At 43.5% G+C, this 23,877-nt stretch overlaps 1 protein-coding gene across 1 annotated transcript in view; it reads left to right on the top strand.

Annotated features, from left to right (window-relative positions):
- Positions 1-21,935, top strand: part of cd34 (CD34 molecule) — a 58,449-nt gene extending 36,514 nt beyond the window's left edge. The window contains exons 4-5 of the mRNA XM_080210010.1: positions 11,143-11,283; positions 18,492-21,935. Of these exons, the coding sequence (XP_080066136.1) occupies positions 11,143-11,283; positions 18,492-18,695 (345 nt within the window). The 3' untranslated portion in view covers positions 18,696-21,935. The remainder of the gene's footprint in view (positions 1-11,142; positions 11,284-18,491) is intronic.
- Positions 21,936-23,877: the final 1,942 nt, after the last annotated feature.

Raw genomic sequence — 23,877 nt, 5'->3', positions numbered from 1 at the left:
ACTAAGTTAGATGGGGCTGTTGCCCATAATACCTTTGAGGTGGTAAGTTCTCTGGACCACGACTACCTACTATAAAGTAAAGTGTTAACCCTAACACTACTCGAACGATAACTGCTGAGAATGTGCATATAGAACTGATGTTCCTCTGACAGGGACAAGTGAGAATAAACTGAGAAAGGAGGTAGTAGTTCTATCCTGATGTTCTGTGACTATGTAGAGAGTTAGTTTTGGAAATACATTTGCTTTGAAGGAAGGAGCTTTGTCTCCCGCAAGACATCCAGGTCAAAGGTTTCTGGGTGCTTCCGCCACTGGGATCTTATGGTCCTGCCAATGGCAACTCCCCCAACGCAGATTCCCCAGCACCAAAAGCTGTGAGCAATGGGAAAATCCATCGACAGCGGTGGGACTGGAAAATCCCACTGCCGCCCAATGGCAGGCCATCTCTTCTGCCACAACACTTGCATGGGTGGGGTGCAGAAAACCCCACCCTCAGTGTGTTCTGAGAAAACCCAACAATAATGGTAGCAGCTATGACTGTATTTGCAAAGCAAAAAGATCAACATTTTAAAGGAATCTCTCTACAAGAAGTACAGGAATGAGGCAATAAAGAAATTGTCTTCCTAGGAGGAATAAAAGAGCAAACAAGCCATTCCTGGAACACTAACATTGAAGTCAAGTGGCATCATATAGAATTTAAATTGGATAAAGGAGCTGGAATCTCAGTTTTGTCTGATACAGTTCAGGCAATTGCAGAAAGTCACTCTGCGACCTTCCTCATCCAACCTTAAGATCCAGGAGGAATCAAGCTACAAGTCCAATGATGTGTGCGTTAGGTTGATTGGCCGTGCTAAATTGACCCAAGTGTCAGAGGACTAGCAGGGTAAATATGGGCCGAATGGCCTCCTTCTGCATTGTGGGGATTCTATGAAACTAACTGTTAAAATTTCAGTGTGGTGCAACCCTAAAGCATAAAGATAAGAACATCTCTGCAACACTGTGGGTGCAATTCACCCAAATCAGTGCACAGTGCCCATATCAGCAGCAAAATTGGAGTGTTTCCCACTGGCGTTAGCAGCAGCTGCGAGGTGGAACCTACTCACGTTAACCATTTATATTTATGCAGTGCGTGAAACACACCCCACCAATCCAGCTGTTGGGCGCAGCACAAGCAGCTGCAGGCAACTTCAAAGCAGCTGGTTACTCTCAGGTCCTCCTTTGTATAAACACTGAGGAACAATGGATGGGGCTGGGGGTACTTGCTCAACCATGAAAGGAAAGCTCAACAAATAAAGCTGACTGTATGCTGTCTAAAAACCATTAAGTTGTCAATCAAAGGAGAGTCAAAAGGACTGGGCTGAAATTGAATGGAAACAAGGCTTTTCAAAGGATTTGATGGAATTTCCAAGGCTTTCAGCTTTCTATGAAAGCTCAGAGATTTAAAATAAATGCTGAGTTATAGAGTCATAGAGGTTTACAGCATGGAAACAGGTCCTTCGGCCCAACTTGTCCACGCCGCCCAGTTTTTAACCAATAAACTAGTCCCAGTTAAAAGAATAGGGCTGTGTGAGCAGCTGTGGAGAAGAGAAATCCCCACCATCCCCAGTGAAAGTGAAATATCTTGATAGAAAACCATGGTCATACCTGACAAAGGTAAGAAAGTTACAGATCAAATCAAGCCTGCACCTCCAGCCAATGGCCTTCCCATTCTTGAAGGGAAGTGATTTGAGGCCAGCAGCAAGAAGGCACTGCAATGGAGAAGTTACAACATCCGTGACCATATCTGGTCCAGACAGAAACAAACATCTCCAAAGACACAGGAATGCCTTGATTTCAATGAACAGGAAACCATGAGTAGGATGGGCTGCTTACCCTTATCCTCAGGAGAACATTAAGCCTACAAACCACTAACAAGAAAAGCAAGGTGTGACAACCCTCAGGGAACGCGTTCAGACCCTCAATTGCTTCAGAAAGAACTCCATACGCTCAGAGAGGTTTGTGAAACCACCAGAGAGACTTTCTCTTTAAAAGTGGAGCTGTAGAACAAAGAGTTAACTCTAACACTACTCAAGTGCTGAGCATGTGCGTAAGCATAATGATGTCACTCTGAGACAAAGACTTAAGTGGGACCCTAAGAGAGGATTAGTAGTTGCCAATATACTGTCATCTTGTATGTAATTGGTTATGTATATAAATGTAGACAGCTTTGCCTCCACCCATGGATTCCACAATCCCTCTCCCATTGTTGGCAGTCTCTATCCTACATCATATACAAAGCAAACCCTCTGACGCTGCCACACCATCACAGTGGCACAGTGGTTAGCACTGCTACCTCACTGCTCCAGGGACTTGGGTTCGATTCCCAGCTTGTGTCACCATCTGTGTGAAGTTTGCATGTTCCCCTCCTGTCTGTGTGGGTTTCCTCTGGGTGCTCTGGTTTCCTCACACAGCCCAAAGACGTGCAGGTTAGGTGAATTGGCCATGCTAAATTGCCCCATAGTGTCCTGGGATGCATAGACTCGGGGGATTAGTGGGGTAAATATGTGGGGTGACGGGGATAGGGCATGAGGGAGGATTGTTGTTAGTGCAGACTGAATGGGCCGAATGTCCTCCTTCTATACTATAGGGTTTCTATGCACGAGGCCATGATTCACCCAAAACTCCACTCTCTGCATCCTTTCTCAGTGGGCCTGTATCCTTGGAAATCTTTAGAGTACAAACATAGACTTCCCCAACCCTTGTTCCCAATTCCTGTCACACCATTTCCATTTCTATCAAAACTGACACCCTCTTAACATTACTTTCAAATGGCAGGACACCAATCCTACTGTGTCCACATCCTAGCACTTCCATCTGTGCTCCCATTCACTGAAACAGCCCCAGCTTCCACTCCTAACCTGATCCTCCTTCCAGTGCTGCCAAGCAGTGGCACTGGCAATCCTAATGTGCCCACAGCACCCTTCCCAGTTTTCCCCTGACCCATGTCCAGACCCTAGTACCACACTCCTAATGCCACTAATCCACATGGCTCCCTAAATCCTCCATATTTCTTGCACAGTTCTACCTGCATCTTAGGTACTTCTTCTCTATGACTTTCCTCTGCATTCTACAGCTTTAAGAAAAGTTAATAGAAATCATGTTCATTGATTTACAATTTACGTGTAGATCATACATGACCATGCAAACTGAATCTGAAAGTATCATTGACATTGTTATATTGCATCAAAGAAGTCAAGTGTTATTGCAATCACCACAAATCAGTGGCCTAAGGATATGCTGTTTGTTCCATATCTCCAACTCATCATGAGCAGTACCCAGGGAAATGATATAAGCAGTGTGCATTTCAAATAATACTGGATTATAAATATTCTTAAATGATTATCAATGAAGTTAAGTTTGTACTTTGAGGGCCATCTTTTAAACATCAAATTGATTCAGAACTCTCCAGTTCCTGGAACCCTCAATTTCAAACATTTTTTCAGTCCAATATGTTGTGATGGTAGTGGTTACAAGCTTTCATTGCAAAGTTTATCATTTTTAATGGTATTGGCATCTTTAATGGTCATAAAAGTGTTGCAAACATTGGACAAGCAACATTTGACAGCACTTGAAGAAAGACATCTAGCTGACTTCTGCTGCTCTTGGCGTTTCTGCGTGAATGCGACGCTGAATATAAACATTGTAGTTTGTAATCCAAACTACAACAGATCATTTTTATTTATTTTTGCTATGGGAACAAAATCAGGGGCTTTAATTCAGCCTGGGAGAACACTTAAATAAGATGAGGTGCAACTACTGTGAATTGACCATTGTTCTGCTGCAATAATCATCCAAAGATAATTAATCCTGACCCAGACATCAGGCTTCTTGGCAAACAAGTCAGAAGTTTGTCATGCTTCAAACACTGTGTATCTGTAAAGGAAATAGTCTGGATGACAAGAGTTTCCACTGTGTAAAATATTTATGTGGGTTAAAATATTCAGATCATATCCTGTTTGCTGGGCTTCTTGTTATTTTCCATGAAAGAGTTTATTTTCCATAAGCTGTTTGAGATACGACGGGTTATTATTTCTTATAGTTTTCCCATAGAAATTGCAACATTTTTGGTCCAGAAATGAAATAGATTTCTGATTTGCATTCATTCTCAATGCTAAGAATTCTCTCTTGGCAGCTCTGTATTTCCTGAATAATTTTTACCCGCCTATAAAAGCTGGAATTATTCAAAACTTATTCCGGTGATTTACTGACAAAGGGATTTGATGGTGGAATGAGGTTAAGAAATTATTGATCCATCTCATTGACTCCACAATCTTATTCTGAGAAAGGTCCCTGATTTGAGGGTCTTTCACAGCAAGACAGGAGTGCAAGGGTGGCACGCTGACACAGTGGTTAGCACTGCTGCCTCACCGCGTCAGGGACTCAGGTTAGATTCCAGCCTTGGGTCACTGTCGCATATGGAGTTTGCATGTTCTCCCTGTGACTGCATGGGTTTCCTCCCACAGTCTCAAAGATGTTCAGGTTAGATGGATTGGCCATGCTGAATGAATTGCCCCTCAGTGTCACAAAGATGTGTAGCTTTGGGGGGATTACTGGTCTAAATGCATGGGGTTACAGGGATAGGGCGGGTGTTGGGTCTGGGTAAGAAGCTCTGTTAGAGAGTTGGTCAGATTTGATGGACTGAATTGCCTCCTTCTGCACTGTAGGGATTCTATGAATTGGGAATTTTCATGGCTACAGAGTTAACCCCATTTAACATATGCTTTCTGTATCACACATCACTTGGTGCATGAGGTGGGCTAGGTCCGACATTTCAATATCTTCAGCTTATTTAGTCAATGTCCCAATCTGACACCAGTCTAGAAGTCACAATGGATGTGTTACATCGACGCTGGGGAAGTTTCACCTCTGAATAGTGTTCTTTGAATCTTACCCTTGCTAAAGAAGCAAGATTAGGAGACACCAGTGCTCACCAAAGATCATGCTCAGCAGAAACAATTGCAGGTACGTTGGGATGGGTGGTAGTCCCAAAATAAATGGCACTTTAAGCAAATGCTTCAAGCCAATTCAATAATTTCCCAGCAACACCCTGACCATTTGTTGATGGCGTGTCAAATTCGTGGACAATAATATCCTATGGGATAAAAAATATCACAATGACCAGGGGATATTGTTGTATGTTGGAGCTGTAACATAATTCTCTATTGAGGCTCCATTTTTGTTTTGTCAATTCTATCCTAGATATAGAATCTGAAAAATAACCATTTGAATATTGAAAATACACATTGCACAAGTTGCAGAAAAATCATCACATTTACCTGCACAATGTTTATTCTTCAATGGAATCAGTCTCTGGAGATTTGGCTTGTTCAGAGTTCTGAGTTTCCCCAGATGAAGCAGTTCTGTCTACAGCTCCCAGAATGCACTCATGTTGATTTTCAAGTGGTCCATGGACACAATTCCCAGGATTCCCTTTTAAGTTAAGGCTAGAATTTTTAGGTGCGGGGGGGGGGTGGTATGGTGGGGAGCATGAGACTTAATGCAGGCATAGGCAAGGCCAAGGACAGGAAGCCTGCTTTGGCCCTGATTTAGATCCTTACGTGGCCTTTTCCCACCCAGCCTCAATTTCTAGGCTGGCGGGGAGAATGAACTTCCATAGGGGAAACTCAAAAAGAGTATGGAGTTACAAGTTTTGTGGGAAGGGGCATGCCTTCATCAGAAGCCCCCTTCTGAATTAGTCACTCCCCCACCCCCCAGCCTAAGGTCCAGTTGCCTCCAGATTTCCCTTTCTCCCTGGCTTCCCCTCAAAACCCCAATTGCCTAGTTTTCATCCCTCAGGCCTTCCCTACATTCCCTGTCCTGGGATTCCCTTGAACTTACTCGGATTCCCAAAGGTCAGACATAGGTTCTGATGTCTTCCTGCATTTCTATTATCCACTGCTGCACGGCCGCTTCAGGGACTGGAAAGCCGGTGGCTTATCCGATTAGTTGGCACCTTTCCAAGTGGGACTTCCTCCCAAGTGAAGGCTGGAAGCTCCATCTGAAGTCACTTAGCATGGAAGAGCTATGGAGTACTTAATTCAGTGGGTCTATGTTTCTCAGTTCCCTCTGGGTCTAATGGGTAACACCTCACCTTGAGAATTAGGCAGTACATAACATGCAAATTTTACTTTAAAGATTAAAGAAAAGAACATTAGCCGGTCACAGTGCAGGTTTTGTTATCCGCAAATATTTTTCTGAGGGCAGTGGGCACAGTCCTGAGACTTGTGCAGAAGAATAATCTCTCAACACTCACTGTTAACTTGGCAGTGGGTTACAGATCACTCAAGGAGTCTGAATTGCTCTTACGCATTTACATATGGTCTGTAGTGATGGATACTGAAGGACAGCAACATTCCTTCGATCACATGGCTGATCAGGAATCTCTTCTGTTCTTAGTGGCTGCCAATTGGCATGTGTTGGAAGTGATGAGCAGTTTGATAGCCATGTTACATGGACATAGAAACATAGAACAGTACAGAACTTTCGGTCCTCAATGTTATGCCAAGCTATATCCAAACCCAAGATCAAGCTATCCCACTCCCTATCATTCCATGTGCCTATCCTTGAAAGTTCCTAAAGTATCCAATTCCACTAACACAGCAGGCAGTGTATTCCACACCCCTGAGTGAAGAATCTACCTCGGACATCCCTCCTATAATCCCCACCATGAACCTGTTGGCCATGTTATGCATGCATCTTCCTTGATTGTCAAGTTCTGGGGTGGGATTCGAACCCAGAACAATTGACTTAAAGGCAGGGGCGTTAGCCACAAGACCTGCTCCATTGTTGTAACTTAAACATGAATAATGACTATTTGGGTAAGATACCAGCAGTGAACATTATTCCTCAGCAAGCATTAATCCACTCAGAAAAGTGAGGTGACAATTGACAAGAAATTATACATATATATTTTTTTCAGATATATACAGTTTGATATAATAAATCTGGATGAAAGTTACTTTTCCAAAGTGGGCCAGTTATGTAAGATGTAGAAATGAGTACCAGAGAACAGTATTCACCCCTGTTGTTTCATGAAATGGAAAATTATCAGAGATATAATTTAGCTGTCATAGTGCTTTCTTTTAGCGATGAAACTGTTAGTTGCTGCTATGATACTCCCTAAGTGTGTGAATCCTGATAAAACACAAAGCTTATTCTTCAATTAATGATTGAGTCCTGCAGTGTAATAAAATCTCATTGTTTGAGATAGGGGGAGGGAACGGATGTGGCAAAGCACATTGTTCAGGTCGTGACCCTTCATTAAAACCATGCAGGTGCGGACATCATGTGAGGACATTCATGACTCACTGCGCCCTTAACAGCTGGCTTTCCCATTCTCTGTCCATATGGCTGGTCAGTTATATAAATGACCTTAACCTCCATTGAACTATATCCTGGCAAATCATCAGCTTCTCCTATAAGGGAGAGGAACAGGTGACACCTTTTTGTTTTTTACCTGTAATAATATAACAATTGACACTTTTAAATAATTCTATTCGTCCATGCATTTTGTTTGTTGAAACTTTCTAACTTTTTTATAATCTACGGTAACAATATTTGGACATTACGGGCGGAGTTTTACCGTCCCGTCTGCCTCGGAAGTTGTAGTGGGTGGGGGAGAGGGTGGAGTTGGTGCGGACTATGCAAAAGTCTATTGATTTTGGACAGGATTTTGGGGCAAGCATGGCTGGAAAATCCCGCCCTATACTCGTGCCACACTCCTGCTGGAATGAGGTCAGGAAATATGGCAGCCAGCCAAATCTCCGTTCACTGCAGCCGGATGGGAAAATCCTGTTGGCGTGAACGGCCATCATACTCCGACCTGAGAGGTTTTTTTTGCCCGAATACAAAGATACGATCACATGAATTCGGAGCAGGAACAGGCTATTCAGCCCCTCGAGCCCGCTCTACTATCCAATAAGATCATAGCTGATCTGATTGTGAGGTTAAAATATGTCTGTATTGCAGACTGTTTGCACGAACATCAGCAAACAAGCTCAAGCAGCAACAATGAATGGTAGTTAGAAAAAACCCACCGTGCACATTAAATTTTCCGAAGGAAACCATTTTTCATACTTGCCAAACTGCTGGGACTTTGGGGATTTATTCTCTCCCCCGTGTGTGTTCATTAAAAACACTTGGCAAACATGCGCTTCAGACACGGATGTATTGTCAGGCACCTCAGGGCTTTTCTGGAGTACTTTGGGCCAGTGCTTATTCGAATCCTGTTTTTTTTTTGAGCAGCCTCTCATTTTAAGCTGTTTGTTCTTTGCCAATAAATCTGCAGTGTTTGTTGTATTAGGTGTCAGCGTTGGCTCAGCAGTAAGGTTTTCACCTCTGAGTCAGGAGGTTGTGGTTTCAAGCTCCACTTCAGCGAACTTGGGCACATAATCCAAGCAGCGCCGTGCAGAGGAAGTGATGCACTGTCAGGTTTGGATGAGATGTCACACCAACGGAGAGGGGACCCCTAAGGAGACTGTAAAACAAAAGACTTAAAGAACTATTCAAAGAAGAGCAAGGCTGTTGTCCAGGGCGATACTTAACCAACATCACTAGAGTACATTATTCGGTTATGTATCCAACTTGTTGTTCACAAATTAGCCGCTATGTTTCCCTGTATTTAAATATTAACTACACTTCAAAAGTACTGTTGCTATTTTAATAAAGAGAAATATGATATCCACTGCAAAGTGCTTTGATATGTCTTAAAGGCAATTATTTTTTGCTCTTACATGGGATGTGAGTATTGATGACAAGACCACCATATATTTCCCCTGGTTCATTGCCCCTCGAGAGGGTGATGGTGAGTCACTTTCTTGAACCGCTGCAGTACTTTTGGCAATACATTGGTTATAGCAGTCGTTTGAGATTTTTAAAAGTTAACAATCTGAAGCGAATGTTTTGTTGGAAAGATTTTATCTTTGTATACAACAGGAGTGGTAAGCACTGCTGCCTCACAGTGCCAAGGACCTGGGTTCAATTCTGGCCTTGGGTGACTGTCTGTGTGGAGTTTGCACATTCCCCTAGTGTCTGTGTGGGTTTCCTCTGGGTGCTCCGATTTCCTCCCACAGTCCTAAGATGTGCAGGTTAGATTGGCTGGCCATGCTAAAGTGTCTCTTAGTGTCAGGAGGGATTAGCAAGGTAAATATGTGGGGTTATGTGGAAAGAGTGGGTTTGTTGTTGGTGCAGACTCGATGGCCTCCTTCTGCACTGTACAGATTCTATGATATTCTGTGAACAGTTTATTTCACTGTGTGGGGAAAAATGTAAAGCAATGTATGCCATCACTGTTTCCTGTTTGCTTTTCCCAACTTTTCTATTATTGGTATTGCTTGCATATATTAGCATATTTACTAATTAATTCACGCTTTTTTGCCTCTAGATTTGACTAATCCAAAATACTCCTTGCTAATGTCTCCCATTTAACTGTCTGTGAACTCGAGATCATCCACCACTCTGCAGCAGGTCCTTAGTCACGTGAAGACCCATTAACACATTGTTCCTGGGCTCACTAAACTACACTAGTTCCCATTCAAACAATGCATCAATTTTAAATTTTCATCCCTGTTTTTAAATCCATCTATGGTCTCACCTCTGCCTAGTTCCATAATCTCCTCCAGCCTGACACCTCTCCGAGATACATCTAAGCATCTAATTCTAACCAATTTTAATTGTCGCATGATTGGTGACTATGCCTTCAGCTACCTAGCCCCAAGACTCTGGAATTCTCTCCCTAAATCCCTCTGCTTCTCTTTTCCTTCATTTAAGGCTGTCTTTGAATCTTATCAGGCATCTGCCCCAATGTCACCTTGCGAGGCTCGGACCAGGAACCAGGTTTACCTGCAATGGAAGTGATCAGACATTGGCTTTCGTCCCACTAATGTCTGGGGGGCTTTTTCACAGCTCGTCCACCCGTCTGCTGGGGAACCTGTCGTGGCGGGGGGAGTCAACTTTGTTGGGATCAGAAGATCCTGCTGGTGGGGGGGACTGGAAAATGCCATCCTCAGCATCTAATTCTAATTGGGCGGCACTGTAGTTAACACTGCTGTCTCATAGTGCCAGGGACCTGGGTTCAATTCCGACCTCGGGTGATTGTCTGGGTGGGTTTCCTCCGGGTGCTCCGTTTTCACCCCGCACTCCAAAGATGTGTGGGTTAGGTTGATTGGCCATGCTAAATTGAACCATGTGTCAGGGGATTAGCAGGGTAAATATGTGGGGTTGCGGGAATAGAGCCTGAGTGGGATTGTGGTTGGCGCAAACTCAGTGGGCCAAATGGCCTCCTTCCCCTCTATGATTCTATTCTATGACTCTAATTTATAACTGCTGTGAAGAGCATTGGAACATTTTAGTACACTAAAGGCACTATGTAAATATATGTTGTTTTTGTTTTAATGTCTCTCGTATTTGTCTTTATGGATTTGAAATTTGCAGCTGACCTCTGACTGTGTGGCCAGAATTTTACTGACATTCCATGGGTCTGGATGTTTCAGGACCAGAAGTGGCTTCCAGAGCCCAGGCATTCAGGCTCCGAAGAGGGGGGTCAGAGCCTCCAGGGTGTGTACTGTTTGTCAGGTGGTCCTGCCTTGGACCATGGAACTCCCTGAAAGCAAAGCTCACCCCCTCCTACTGACCATGTGCAGTTCCAGCTGGCAGACACACCACACGGTTCCAAATTTCAAAAAATCCCGGTGGTGGTGAAGAAGCCAAATAATTGGATTAAATGGCTGCTGGTCCCTGGTGCGCAAATGGCCAAGCTTTTACAATTCCTACCTTTGAAAATATCAATTCCTTCTCAGCACTTTGCACAACAATTATACCAACTTCTCACCTCCTGATCTGTCTTGACAGCGTTGGTAACCTTTTAGCCCTGTGTCCTACATTGATGATGGTGGTAAATTAAGGCAATACTTGACTATATGTGTGGCATTAAATGCCCAATGGTGTACGAATGCACTTAATGCTATAGAGATATTTAAAAGCCCCATAATGCTGGCACACCACCTCATTAGTATTTAGATATTTAACATGCTTGATATCCAACTGTTACTCTTTGTGGGCTATTGAAATAAATGTTGTTACACTGAGATTATATTTCTTTCATTCCAGAGTGATAAGTCGTACTCCAAAGCAGGCCCACCTAACGTGCTAATCGCATTACTTGTCTGTGGATTAGCTTTTGCTGCAATCCTTCTGGCTGTAAACTATCGGATGAACAAGCGATCTTGGAGCCCGCACAGCAAGAGACTGGTAATTGTCTAAAGTGCAGAGAAGATGTACTGACATTCAGTAACAAGTGATAAAAACAGAGTGGGGATCTTTATAGTAGATTGTATCTTTGACACTGGGATGTCTCGCTGCTGATGAGAGTGTAAGTGGGAAGAGTAAGGCGTGTGTGTGTGTGTGTGTGTGTGTGTGTGTGTGTGTGTGTGTGTGTGTGTGTGTGTGTGTGTGTGTGTGTGTGTGTGTGTGTGTGTGTGTGGGCAGAGAACAATTTGCGTGAAGTTCATCATTTCTGAATCTGCTGACAGGGAATCCAGGGGAGGCTCATTCACTGAAAACCAGTCACATTATGTAATGGAAAATTTAGTGCCTGTGTTTGAATCATACAATTATGCAATCCTACAGAGCAGAAGGAGGCCATTCGGCCCATCGAGACTGCACCATCCCGGCCCCATCCCCATAACCCCGTGCATTTACCCTAGCTAATACCCCTGGCACTAAGGGGCAATTTAACATGACCAATCCACCTAACCAGCACATCTTTGGACTTGTGGGAGGAAATCGGAGCACCCGGAGGAAACCCACGCAGACATAGGGAGAACGTGCAAACTCCACACAGACAGTCACCCAAGCTGGGAAAGGAACTTGGATACCTGGTGCTGTGAGGCAGCAGTGCTAATCACTGTGCCACCGTGCCTCATAATATAGAAACCTACCAATATGAGCACTGCAAAACGATTGATTGTTCAGAGCAGGGCAGCACGGTGGCACAATAGTTGGCACTGCAAGCCTCGCAGTGCTAGGGACCCAGGTTCAACTCTGGCCTTGGGTGACTGTCTGTGTGGAGTTTGCATGTTCTCCCCATGTCTGTATGGATTTCTCTACCCCCCCAACCCCCCAGCCCCCGGTGCTCCCACAGTCCGAAAGACGTGCTGTTTAGATGCATTGACCGTGCAAAATTCTCCCTCAGTGTACCAGAACAGGCGCCAGAGTGTGGTGACTAGGAGATTTTCACAGTAACTTCACTGCAGTGTTAATGTAAGCCTCTTTGTAACACTAATAAATAAACTTAAACGTAGCTAACACAACTACTTGCCAAATAAGTGAGGAGCAAAACTGATGCCAAAGTAAATGTTTCCTTTAAAAGACAACCCATCAATCGGATGCGATGAGTGGTATTGGACACTATTCTCAACGATCGACAACGTTCAATTCCGAACCTTTGTGTTTTAAACTGTGTAATGCATGTTATGTGCAGTTAGTCTTGTTCATAGAGTGAGATAGTAAAGAGGAAGGTCAGCATAAACACTTGAAGTTTCTTCACTTCTTTCTAATTGCAGAGGCCGATTATTTAAACTTAGTGGGGGGGGGGAGGCGATGGCCGAGTGGTATTATCACTCAATTATTAATCCAAAAACTCAGCTAATGTTCTGGGGACCCGGGTTCATAATCCTGTCATGGCAAATGGTGGAATTTGAATTCAATAAAATATATTTGGAATTAAATGACTATGGAACCATTTTCAATTGTCGGGAAAACTCACACGTTCACTAATGTCCTTTAGGGAAGGAAATCTGCCATCCTTACTCAGTTTGGCCTCCATGTGACTCCAGAGTCACAGCAATGTGGTTGACTTTCAACTGCCTTGTGGCACCTAGGGATAGGCAATAAATGCTGGCCAGCCAGCAACACACATGTCCCAGATGAATAAAAACAAAAGTTCACAAAAATCAATCTTTGATCATTTTTAATGGTAAATAGAAGGCAGGATTAGAATATTATTGTAAAGCTTTGAACACAACCACTGGAATAAATGTATTGATATTGGTATCATCAATAAGATTGATATTAAACTCTTCCCAGCCTGGCCATCCGGAGAGGAGAGATTGAGATTAGGGTGAATGTCTGCAAACTGATCCCCAATCAACCCTCATCACCTTTCTGACACCAGAAGCGTCCCTGACATAAATAACAAAGTAAACTAACACAGAGAACACGCTCTGTCTGTAACACAGAGAACACACATTATTCATGACACAACATGTTATATGCACGATGCAGTAAATACATTGTATCTGTGATACTTGGAACCATGTTTGTTTCATGATGCAGAACACATTCCATTCGTGACACAATGAACACACTCCTTCTCTGACACAAATGCACTCTATTTGTAAACATGTTTTATCTCTGATGCAAGGAGGACACTCTTCCCCAACCCAACAACAACCTGTCTTTATATAGCCCTTTTAACTGTAGTAAATCATTCCAAGGTGCTTCACAAGGATATTACTCTATGAACAGTATTAATCCATGAATGGAATGCTTTGTCTGTACAGCTCGCAAGGAACCATACTCTTCACTGTATCCCAATATATGTGCCAATAAAAATCAATTCAAATCAATTCTATCAAACAAAATTTGACACCTAACCACATAAAGGAATATTGGCTCGGACCTGATCTTATGATCCAGGATATGCATTGGCATCCCACAATATTTCTGATGTCATAGATAGATCACAGAGTCCCTATAGTGCAGAAGGAGGTCATTTGGCCCACTGAGCACCAAGCACAGTCCTCCCCAGGCCCTATCCCCATAACCCCATGCATTAACCCTAGCTAGTCCCCCTGACACTAAGGGGCAATTGAGCATACCAATCTACCTAATCAGCACACCTTTGGACTGTGGGAGGAAACCCGAGCCCCTGCAGGAAACACATGCAGACACAGGGAGAACGTGCAAATTCCACACAGACAGTGACCCAAGCCGGGATTCGAACCCGGGACCTTGGTGCTGTGAGTCAACAGTGCTAACCGCTGTGCCCCCCTGCCACCTTTGATGTGCTGACAACATGGCAATTGTCCAGGAAACTTGAACTTCCATTGGGCAATTCCCATGCTCCCGTAACTCTCCAAAGAAGTCTCCAGCTCTGAGCTAGATTCAGAGACTTTGGGCAGTTCCAATTTACTTACCTGCATAGTTATCCAGGAAAAATCATGGTCTATCCTCTGGGTATCTGACACCCAGTCACTCACGCAGCCTTACCCCAACTTTGAGTCCTTTGATACTCCCAAACCTCCTGACTCCACAGACCTAAGTACCCCACCTGACCCGATCTGACTTGTCCCCACCACCTGACTATCCTGCAACTTGACCTGGCTAGCACTAGACCCGACAACCTCTGCCAGCCCAACCCGAACATCCTGCTGCCCACCTGCCACCCGACCCTCATGCTACCCTACCACGCTGCCACCTTACTGCTGCCCACTTACCGCTTTACCCACCTGACCTACTTACACAGTGATCTCACCCTCCACCCACCCTAGCCCCTATTCACTCATCCACCCAGCCGTTCACTAACAATCATCTTAGTGCCATAGAAAAGCGGGAAATGTATCCTCAGTACCGATTCTGATCGCTACTCCCTTCCTGGATTTCTGTGCTGAGCAAATTCTTTCACATCATGCATCAGAAGTCTGGCCTTTCTAAACAAATCCAGGTAAGCGGGGTAGTTTTTTTTGGTCTGATCAAATAATGTGGTTCTGAGTCCAATCAGAAAATTTGTGTCATTAGGTCAGATGACTTAATGCTTGATTAAAGAGGTAGGTTTTAAGAAGCGGAGGGAGGTGGAGAGGTTTAGGGAGGGAACTCCAGTGCTTAGGTCCAGGCAGTTGAGAGGCCAATAGGAAACGTCCCAATTACCTAATAAGAATTTAACACAAATTCACCAAAGATCCTTAGGCAGCACCTTCCAAATCCACAGCCACTGCCACTTAGAGGGACAAGGGTGGCAGATACATGGGAACACCACCATCTGCAAGTTCCCCTCCAAGCCACTCACCATCCTGACTTTCAAATATTCCTTCACAGTCGCTGGGTCAAAATCCTGGAATTCCCTCCCTGACGACATTGTGGGTCAACCCACAGCACGTGGGCTGTGGCGATTCAAGAAGGCAGCACGGTGGCACAGTGGTTAGCTCCAGGGACCTGGGTTCGATTCCCAGCTTGGGTCACTGCAGGTGTGGGTTTCCTCCGGGTTCTCTGGTTTCCTCCCATGTCCAAAGATGTGCGTGTTAGATGCATCGGCCATGCTAAATTGCCCCCTAGTGTCCCAAGATGCATATATTAGCAGGATCAGCGGGGTAAATACGTGGGGTTATGGCGGGATTGTTGTCAGTGCAGACTCGATGGGCCGAATGGCTTCCTTCTGCACTGTAAGGTTTCTATGATTTGAAGGCAGCTCACCACCACCTTCTCAAAGGCCACTAGGAATGGACAATAAATGCCGTCCAGCCATTAACACTATGTAAATGAATAGAATAAAGTTGGCTCCAGCAAAGCCATGGACCCCAGGCATTTGACAACTCAGCTCTTTAAACCTGACCTCTTAACCTAGTATTTAACTATCTACTCTAATACTGCCCTGTGTACGTTGACGTCAAATGTTGTTTGAAAATACTTCTGCAAAGCACCTTGGGATGTTGTACTGCATTTAATGCCAAATGCTATATATAAACCTGTGGAGAGGGATACAACGCAATTATTATAGGTCGATGAACTTAATCTGCTGAGTACTTTCCAGCATTTTCTGTTTTAATTTCATTGCAATTATCGATTTAAACTAATATTTTCAGCTGTCAGTATTTGGTCATTTTACTTTGTGTTAGTGGAAAGACAAAGCAGAAACCTCCAGCCCAGAAATTCAGTGGAGAGCTTGTGTAAAACTATTAAAATGTTCTCATTAAACCATTGCTTCTAAACTCCTTGTGCGCTGATGGCTGGAATACTGTGCACTAATTATACCCAAGGGGAGAAAAGAAAGAAAATCCTGAACTATTGTACGTTTGTGGAAAACTGATCATTCATTTGTAATTATCATTCCTGAATGTTATAAAGTCAAGTGAGTCCACCCAGCCCCTATTCTGCCCACAGGGGTTAAAGAACATTACTACTGTGAGCACCATTCTGTTTGACAGAGTGTCAGAGCACCATTCCAAATGTCATAGTGGGAATGTCACTGGTCTATGAGGAAGCTCGCTGCCTATCAACTATACAGGTAGTGAGAGCCCTCTGGTGGTCACCGCTATATTTACAGGTCAGTCAATTTTTTTGTGTGTGCTTCACTTGAGGTCGAGAATTGGCCTGATTTTGAAACCCAAGGGCAACCGGCCTTTAAACGGTGCATTGAATTGTCTGACCCGCCTGCAATGACAGATGGGGACCAGAAGATTTACCCCAATGACAATCACATAACCAGAGCTAATGTTGTGGGGACATGAGTTCAAATCCCAATGCAACAGCTGGTGGAATATAACGGCGATTAATAAATCTGGAATATAAAACCAATTTCAGTCATGTGACCATTGCCATCATTGGTTGTTGTTAAAAAGAAAAACATCTGGTTCATTTCAGGGAAGGGAATCATGGAATCATAGAATCCCTTCAATGCAGAAGGAGGCCATTCAGCCCATCGAGCCTGCACCGACAGCAATCCCACCCAGGTCCTATCGCCTTAAACCCATGTATTTACCCTGCCAATTCCCCTGACACTAAGGGTCAATTTAGCATGGCCAATCAACCTTACCCGCACATCTTTGGACTGTGGGAGGAAATCAGAGCACCCGGAGGAAACCCAGGCAGACACGAGGAGAAGGTGCAAATTTTACCTCGACACTAACCCGAGGCCAGAATTGACCCCAGTTCCCTGGCACAGTGAGGCAGCTGTGTTAACCCTTACCCAGTCTGGCTGACATGTGACCCCAAACTCAGAGCAATGTTGTTGACTCTTAACTGCCCTGTGAAGTGGCCCAGCACACAACTGGCCACTCTGTTTGAGGACAATTAGGGATGGGCAATGAATGCTGGCCTTGTCAGCAATACCCCAGATCGTGTAAAAGAATAAATGAGCTAATGATTAGTAGCATCTCTGGAAAGACCAAGCCACCATCACATGTCTGTGAATTCAGTCCCTTTCCCCCGCAACTGCCAAGCTCCATGAGCATCTTCATTATCGGCTAATGTGAGATACATCAGAAATCTAAAGAGGATGGAATAGTTTTATATGGGCTCCTGATTGGTACTTTTGGTGTCACTAATGAAATGGAGAAAAGTTTTGTCCAGTTGATTGGCCATGTTCGTGTTCTGTGGCTAACTTAACAAATCCAAGAACTAATGTAGATATGAGTGTTTTGCTTTTCTTCCAACGTGAGTTGGTGTAAATTAATTGCGCTGTTCTCTACTTCAAACTGGGAGGAAGGGTAGGTCAACAGGTATTGAGAGCCCCCTGGTGGCCTCCACTGTATCTACAGATCACAGTCAATGACAATCATGCAACAACCATTACCGTTTAGACCCTACTGTATCGCTTTCAAATTGACTAGTTCGTCAGTTTGACACAGTGGTTAGCACTACTGCCTCACAGTGCCAGGGACCCCAGTTCGATTCCCAGCTCAGGTCATTGTCAGTGCAGAGTCTGCACATTCTCCCTGTGTCTGCATTGGTTTCCTCTGGGTGCTCCGGTTGAATCCTAATCAGATGCATTGGCTGTGTAGGTGCATTGGCCGTGCTAAATTCTCCCTCAGTGTATCTGAACACAGGAGTGTGGCCACCAGAGGATGTTCACAGCAACTTCATTGCAGTGTCAATGTAAGCCTATTTGTGACACTAATAAATAAATTTAAGCTTAAATAAATTGGGCACCAAAGCTCTATGTTAAAAAATTAACATTTTGTTTTGTGGAGGTCATCAGTTATTAAGGTATAAAATACATTTATTTGTGTTTTAAATTTTTTTACCCCATTCTTAAAATTAGAAAGCCAATGCTCAAAGTGGACTGAGCAAATGTCCTTGCTTGCTCCAAAATTGAAATTCGAGTTCCAATGGAATCCAATTCATGGTCCTCACAAGAGAGACAAAGAAGAACCAAGTTGACAAGATATGGCATTGCACCCCAACTTGGGTTTGATATTAGCCTCAATGATTAGATAAGAAAAGAAAACTAAGGCCATGATCCTACCCAACATCCCCCCATTCAGTCTTGGGAAAAATCAGCTCTCCCTCAAAGGCCTCTGTGTAAGAAAAGCCCTCTGTGTAAAATCACTGGCCAAGCTAAATTCCACGGCGGCTCAGTGGAATCCAATGGTCTCAGCGACACAGAGCAACCAGCTCTGCCTGTCCTCAGCTCAGCAGCCGTGCACTGGCTGACACATTCAGCTTCTTCTTTCTCTTTTAAGGATGAGGAGCCCGATGCTCAGGATCAGCATGACAGCACAATGTTTTCTGTTGCTTCAGAGGACCAATCAGATGCACATGAGAAGCCAAAACTGAATGGGGAAGCGCAGGAGAACGGGGAGAACCAAATCGCTGCGTCAGCAGGAGCAGCAACTGGCAATGGCCACCAGAAGAAGAAAGCAGACGAGGCGGACACAGAACTGTAACCCACAATGGAACGAAATCACTGCCCAATTCGCTAATTTATGACTCTGTGCCAGGTACTATACGTTTGGCTGACAGAACTGAAAATAAATCATTTAATTTCAAAATGAAAATCAAGACAGTTGCTCGCACGAAAAAGAATGCTAAAGTTGCCCTTTAACTGTTTGACCCGGTTTACAATTCAGTGTACGCAAATGTGGTGTGTAAGTTGCCTTTTCTGTGACAGATGGTGATCCTCAGAATTGAAATCAGTTCGTACGAAAAAAGAATCAACCAGATGATTGAATGCATATGAAATTAATATATACTGCTTGTGCGGTGGATGGTAAGAGGTGGTTCATAATTGTTAGGGTAATGTGCAGGGTGAAATTCTAGATTGTATCAGTGCTGCCTGCCAGTTCTGGATGTAAGGTAGTGAAATATTCTGTTCCCCATCACTGCTGTGCCTCAATTTGGCGATTACATTTCCAGAGAAGGAAATGACATGTCACATCACATTACATTCATTCTGATGCAAACATAAGTTTATCAGATATGCCATTCATTCAAATAGCTGAGGTCCCTGGTCGTACAGACAGATTTCAGAAGGCAACCCATATACTGAAGTTGCTGTAAAGACAAGGGAAAAGTATATGAAAAATGTTAGTTTGTACAATCAATATAGATGCAGGTATTAGGAGCATCGCTCATAGTTTCAATTATAATGTTATAGTTTGTCTACCACTGCCCTCCCCTCCTCTCCAGCCTCCACCATACAGTGCATAAGGAGGCCATTTGGCCCTTTGAGCCTACACTGACAACAATCCCACCCAGGCTTCCTTCATAACCCTACACATTCACCCTGCTAATCCCCCTGACACTAGGGGATAATATAGCACTGCCAATCAACCCAACCTGCATATCTTTGGATAGTGGGAGGAAACCGGAGCACCAGGAGGAAACCCACACAGACACGGGGAGAACATGCAAACTCCACTCAGATAGCCACCTGAGGCCGGAATTGAACCTGAATCCCTGGCACTGTGAGGCAGTAGTGCTAAGCACTGTGCCACCTCCCTCACTCCCCCCCACCACTCCCCCCCACCTCTCCCTACCTCCATGGCACCATTCCTGTCTGGAACTGTCTGACTTCCTCTCAATAACTTGGCAATAACTCACAGAACTAGAAAAGACTAAAAGGCAGGAGAAAAATGCAATTATCTTCATTACATGGATTTGAACAGCTGAACGGTTTCCTCCTGTGCTGTAACGACTCTGTGGCTTTATGTCCTGTTCTTTGAACTCCTTGAGTAATTAGTCTGCTCTTCATGGGTGTAAGGAATTTACATAACGATCCGCAGAAATCTAGGAATACAGCCCCATGACAGGCGAACATTGTTTCTAAGCTCATGGAGCTAAGGTGGTAAGTGATGAAAATGAATGAAATGCAGGTTTGGCTGACACATGGAAATGAAGTCGGCTTAATAAAGAATTCATAACAGCCAACTAGATAAATCCTCAGTGACGTTATTGGGCAACACGTTATTGTGCGCAGTACATTAAAAGCACTGAATGAAAACAGTTACCCTCCAAAATAGCTTTGTCCCCAACAATTCTAAATTAGCTATTCCTTCTCACTGCGCTCACCTCAAGTATTCTCTAGAAGTGTGTCTGCAATTCTGTAGTAGTGGCAATTGTAGGGAATCTTCCTGTTGTGTTTACAGTATCTCACTAAACCAATGAACAAAAGTAATAATCTCAACTAACTCATAGGAAGGATTCACTCCCGTTGCGTTCTGCCAGTTAGTTTTTTCCCCCTACGTTCCTGTCAGAAGAGCATTTGTGTTGTTTTTGTTGACTTTCCATTAGATTGTTGGGTTGAATGGCTCCAATCGGTTTACATTAAGGCTGCCGCTGTCAGAGGAGGGCCATTGCTTCTGGAACCTGTGACATAAGCATCCGAGTGCCTGCACAAGGGCAGGTTTAGGGAGACCCATACAATTTCCTTTTTGAAAAGAAATGTTTCACCCAAAGTCCATCTCGTTCTGAGAGTCGACCCATAGTACCAGATTCTGTGACAAGAAGCAGATTGGAATGGTAGTGCATTCTACATATAACATTCCATCTGGGAGCCGTAAACAAGTGTTACAGCATACTGTAGACAGTTAGTTTATAACCATCACATTAAAATGTTTTAGTTTTAGTATATAAAGTGACTTAAAGGTCACAATGTATTTTTCTTTACTGTGCTAATACTACACAACGTGATCATATAACTATAAATGGCAGCATCCAATATGAGGAATAAATAAAACAAGTGGTGCTTGCATCCGATATGATCGACCAGAAAAAGTAAAACAAGTAGTGCCTGCATCAGTGAACTATATTTTGAAATGGTGGATTTACATTTACCTGAGGCAATCTGAAGGAGTATTAATATCCCAGTCTATTAACCTCCATTGCAAGATTTTCAGTGTCCCTTAAATGCAACCTTTAAAGTGTTTGGATATCAATATGCGGTAAAATGTGTTGGTACATTTACACCTTGCTACTGACACCTGTGGATCTCAGATTTCACAGCAACCACGTCCTAACATGTGCCTCTGAAATTTGATCTTCTCGGCCTTTTGGCTAAGATCAGGTGTGGTGTCGACATGCTGCGCTTGGTTGAAGTCATTAGGTTACATTTCAGCTTGGTTTGAAGCAATTTTTTAAAGCAGCATCTCGGCCTTTTGGCTAAGATGCGAATGAGATCAAGCCTTGGAGGAGGAGCTACACCTACTGCAATCAGCTTGGATCATGTAGATCAAGCCCAAGACTGGAGGTGAGAGCCCTGTCTTGTCAGCTTGGATCAGGAATGTCCCAACTTGTTGGGACTCTGAATTGGATTTAACATGACTTGATTGGATTGGAATAAAGTTTAAAATGAAAAAAAATTGATCTTCAAACTTTGGGATATTTGAAAACCTGAAATATGCTGTGGAAAATTTTGTTTTTGCATTTTGTTGTGGATGCTTCTTTAAAAAAAAACATTAAATGCATGTTTTTGATTAAACATTGACAAAACATTGTTGAAAGAAAAACATTGTTGATTGTAAAATAACCTGTGTATGTTTTGCCTCATTTTACAGTTTCTCTAAAATTGCAGTGTTAAAATTACTAACATAAAACTCACTGTGGTAAGGTGTCCAAAATATTTTAACATTTGTCTGATAAAGATGATTTATACTTCTAAGCAAAAATAATAAAGATAGTTAAAACAATTTAAGTTGTTGACATTGCATAGAACTCATTAACTGCAGAGAAACATGGTAGCATTGTTTAATATTTATTTATTATTAGTGTCACAAGTAGGCTTATATTAACACTGCAATGAAGTTACTGTGAAAATCCCCCAGCCACCACACTCCGGCGTTTGGGTACACTGAGGAAGAATTTAACATAGCCATTGCACCTAACCAGCACGTCTTTCGGATTGTGGGAGTAAACCAGACAACCTGGAGGAAAGGCATACAGACACGGGGAGAACGTGTAGACTCCACACAGACAGTGACCCAAGCTGGGAATCGAACTCGGGTCCCAGGGGCTGTGAGGTAACAGTGCTAACCACCGTGCCATCATGCCACCATTTGAATATATTCACAGTGAGATTAAACATCAAATTGGTGCGCACAACACAATTACTTTTTTGTCATTGTTCATATGCCGGCACGTTACCATTAATCGACAGGAGCACTGGGGCCTTGCAGCCACAAAGCCCCTTTTTCCCAAACACCTCTCTATTGGCAATGTGTCACACATGGAAGCATTGTGACGATTTACATTGCTAGCCAGTGTGGTCCTTCCCTTGCACAGGGCAAGGTCAACAACCACCAAACTGAATGGTACAAAAGGGATGTAGAAACAACACAGCATCCCAGTTATATCATTATTGCCTTTGTTGCTCAAAAATTCTACTCTCCATGTGAACAGTACTAACTTCAGAGTAATAAAGTATTCATAGAATTCCTACAGTCCAGAAGAAGCTATTTGGCCCAACAAACCTGCACCACCAGCAATCCCGCCCAGACTCTATCCCTGTAACTCCATGTGTTTATTCCACTAATTTCCCTGACACTAAGGGGCAATTTAGCATGGCCAATCCACCTAACCTGCACATCTTTGGAGTGTAGGAGGAAACTGGAGCACCCGGAGGAAACCCACACAGGCACGGAAAGAAAGTGCAAACTCCACACATTCAGTCACCCAAGGCTGGAATCGAACCCGGGTCCGTGGAGCTGTGAGGCAGCAGAGCTAACCACTGTGCCACCGTGCTGCCCATTGTGTGGAATTGCTAACGTAAGTGGTTCTGTCGCATTGCTTTGATTACTTTTTTGAAAGTCTGAAATGTCCATTAATAATATTTAGGAACTTTCTTGGTCTCATTTAAAACAATGCATTTAATTCATCTAATCTTTTGAAAATCGAGGGGCATTGTAACTTCAAACTTAACCCAAACTATCCAACAGACAGAATTGAGTTTAGTACCCTTAGTCAAACAAGTTTGTCCAATTCCAATTAACTATCTATGCCTTAAAATATAAAATTTAGCTTCAGTAATGCATCCTATAGACACAGAGGTAAATTTCCCACACATTGTGGAGATTAAATATATCAGCCATGTTGTTATTGCCATAAGATCATACAAATTCGAGTAGGATTAGGCCATTTATACAGCTTCTCCAGCCTGCTCTGCCTTCCCGTAGATCATGGTTGTTCTTTGATTCAACTTATTTTCCCATTTGATCCCCATACACATCATAAAATCCCAGATCATTTTGAGGTTTATATTGAGTTAGCTGATCCCTGCCAGAGCATCACTATTGCAGATTTGTTCATGCCACTTTCATAAGGGAAAATTACAATCTAAGATAACTAATCGTAAAAGCCCTACAGAGCAGAAGGAGGCCATTTAGCCCATCGTGTCTACACTGACTCTCTGATAGAGCACCCCACCCAGGCCCTCTCCTCTGCCCTATCCACATAGCCATTTACCATGGTTAATCCACCTAACCTACACATCTTTGGACTATGAGAGGAAATGGGAGCACCTGGAGCAAAACCATACAGGCACTGGGAGAATGTGCAGATTCCACACAGACAGTCAAGCAAGGGTGGATTTGAACCGGTGTCCCTGGTGCTGTGAGGCAGCAGTGCTAACTACTG

The sequence above is a fragment of the Carcharhinus amblyrhynchos genome, chromosome 22, assembly GCF_965287045.1.
Source record: "Carcharhinus amblyrhynchos chromosome 22, sCarAmb.v2.hapA, whole genome shotgun sequence".
In the NCBI taxonomy this organism is placed as follows: domain Eukaryota; kingdom Metazoa; phylum Chordata; class Chondrichthyes; order Carcharhiniformes; family Carcharhinidae; genus Carcharhinus; species Carcharhinus amblyrhynchos.
The sequence above is the reverse complement of the archived record's forward strand: the minus strand, read 5'-3'. Positions and strand labels throughout refer to the sequence as shown.